The sequence below is a fragment of the Rhincodon typus genome, chromosome 34, assembly GCF_021869965.1.
Source record: "Rhincodon typus isolate 14 chromosome 34, sRhiTyp1.1, whole genome shotgun sequence".
NCBI classification, from domain to species: Eukaryota; Metazoa; Chordata; class Chondrichthyes; order Orectolobiformes; family Rhincodontidae; genus Rhincodon; species Rhincodon typus.
Window position 1 is genome coordinate 11,628,537 of NC_063365.1, and position 981 is coordinate 11,629,517.

General features: G+C 51.0%; 1 protein-coding gene across 1 annotated transcript in view; it reads left to right on the top strand.

Moving 5' to 3' along the window:
- The first annotated feature begins 366 nt into the window (after positions 1 to 366).
- msx3 (muscle segment homeobox 3) overlaps positions 367 to 981 on the top strand; it is a 5,115-nt gene continuing 4,500 nt past the window's right edge. The window contains exon 1 of the mRNA XM_020533384.2: positions 367 to 896. Within this exon, the coding sequence (XP_020388973.1) occupies positions 488 to 896 (409 nt within the window). The 5' untranslated portion in view covers positions 367 to 487. The remainder of the gene's footprint in view (positions 897 to 981) is intronic.

A 981-nucleotide genomic window follows, 5' to 3' on the forward strand; every position in this document is an offset into this window, starting at 1 on the left:
TTAAATACCAGGCGAGCTGGTTATTTTTGTTTGTCTAATTCTCCGAAAGTATGGTTTCAATAAGTAACTCGTAATGAGAATGAGATCTTGCTAAAGGCTGCCCCACTGCTTAATTGCGTTGAAATTGCTCCTGCGACCGTGTTCCAAGGAGCAAGTCGCCCCTCAGCTATCAATAAACGTGCCCAGCAAGAGATCTCTGAGTAACTCGTCATTTCTTTTAGAATGATCGCTGCCTTTTACAACCCAGAAACCAATCGGCTCCGCTTTCTGCTCGTCAGCTCCCTGAGCCTGTCATCTCATTGGAGGGCAGCAGCATGACAGCAAACCCTCTCAGAAGTTTAAAGCGGATCTAACTCGGCTCCAAGGCGTAGGCAAGTCAGACTTGAGGAGCTTGACTTTGGGACCGTCTCTCTCTGGCCCTCCATGTCAAACAGAAGGGACTGAGAGCTTTACTGCACTGACTGACAAGTGGTTTTCCCCCAGGTGTATGGCCCCTTCCTGTCGGACGATGAGCACTGTCCAAGGCACTCACAACCAGGGGATTAAAGAGCACAGAGACTCCGAGGCGGCAGCCAAGGGGCGAGACTGCAGCGACGCTTCCCTCATGGACTCGAATGGATGTAACTCTCAGATTTCCAGCCTCCCGTTCAGTGTGGAATCCTTGATCTCAAAGCGAAAGCCCTTCAGGAGCCAGGGCTCCCCCTCAGAGCCCTCAGTGCTTGCCGTCACCTCCTCCGCTTTAAAGGAGGAAAGCTCTTCCTCCTCCAGGACTTACTACCCTGGGGAAGACTTGCAGCATTTACCCGAGAATTCTTCTTCGCACGAACCCGAAAACCTTAGCCACAAGGAGCAATCCACTTGGGTTCAAAACAATTCTTCATATTCACCGCCTCCAAGTAAGTGCCGTGTACGGCTCGATCACTCACTCCTCTCACTCACTCACTCACATTCCTCTCACTTATTCACTCCTCTCACTCACTC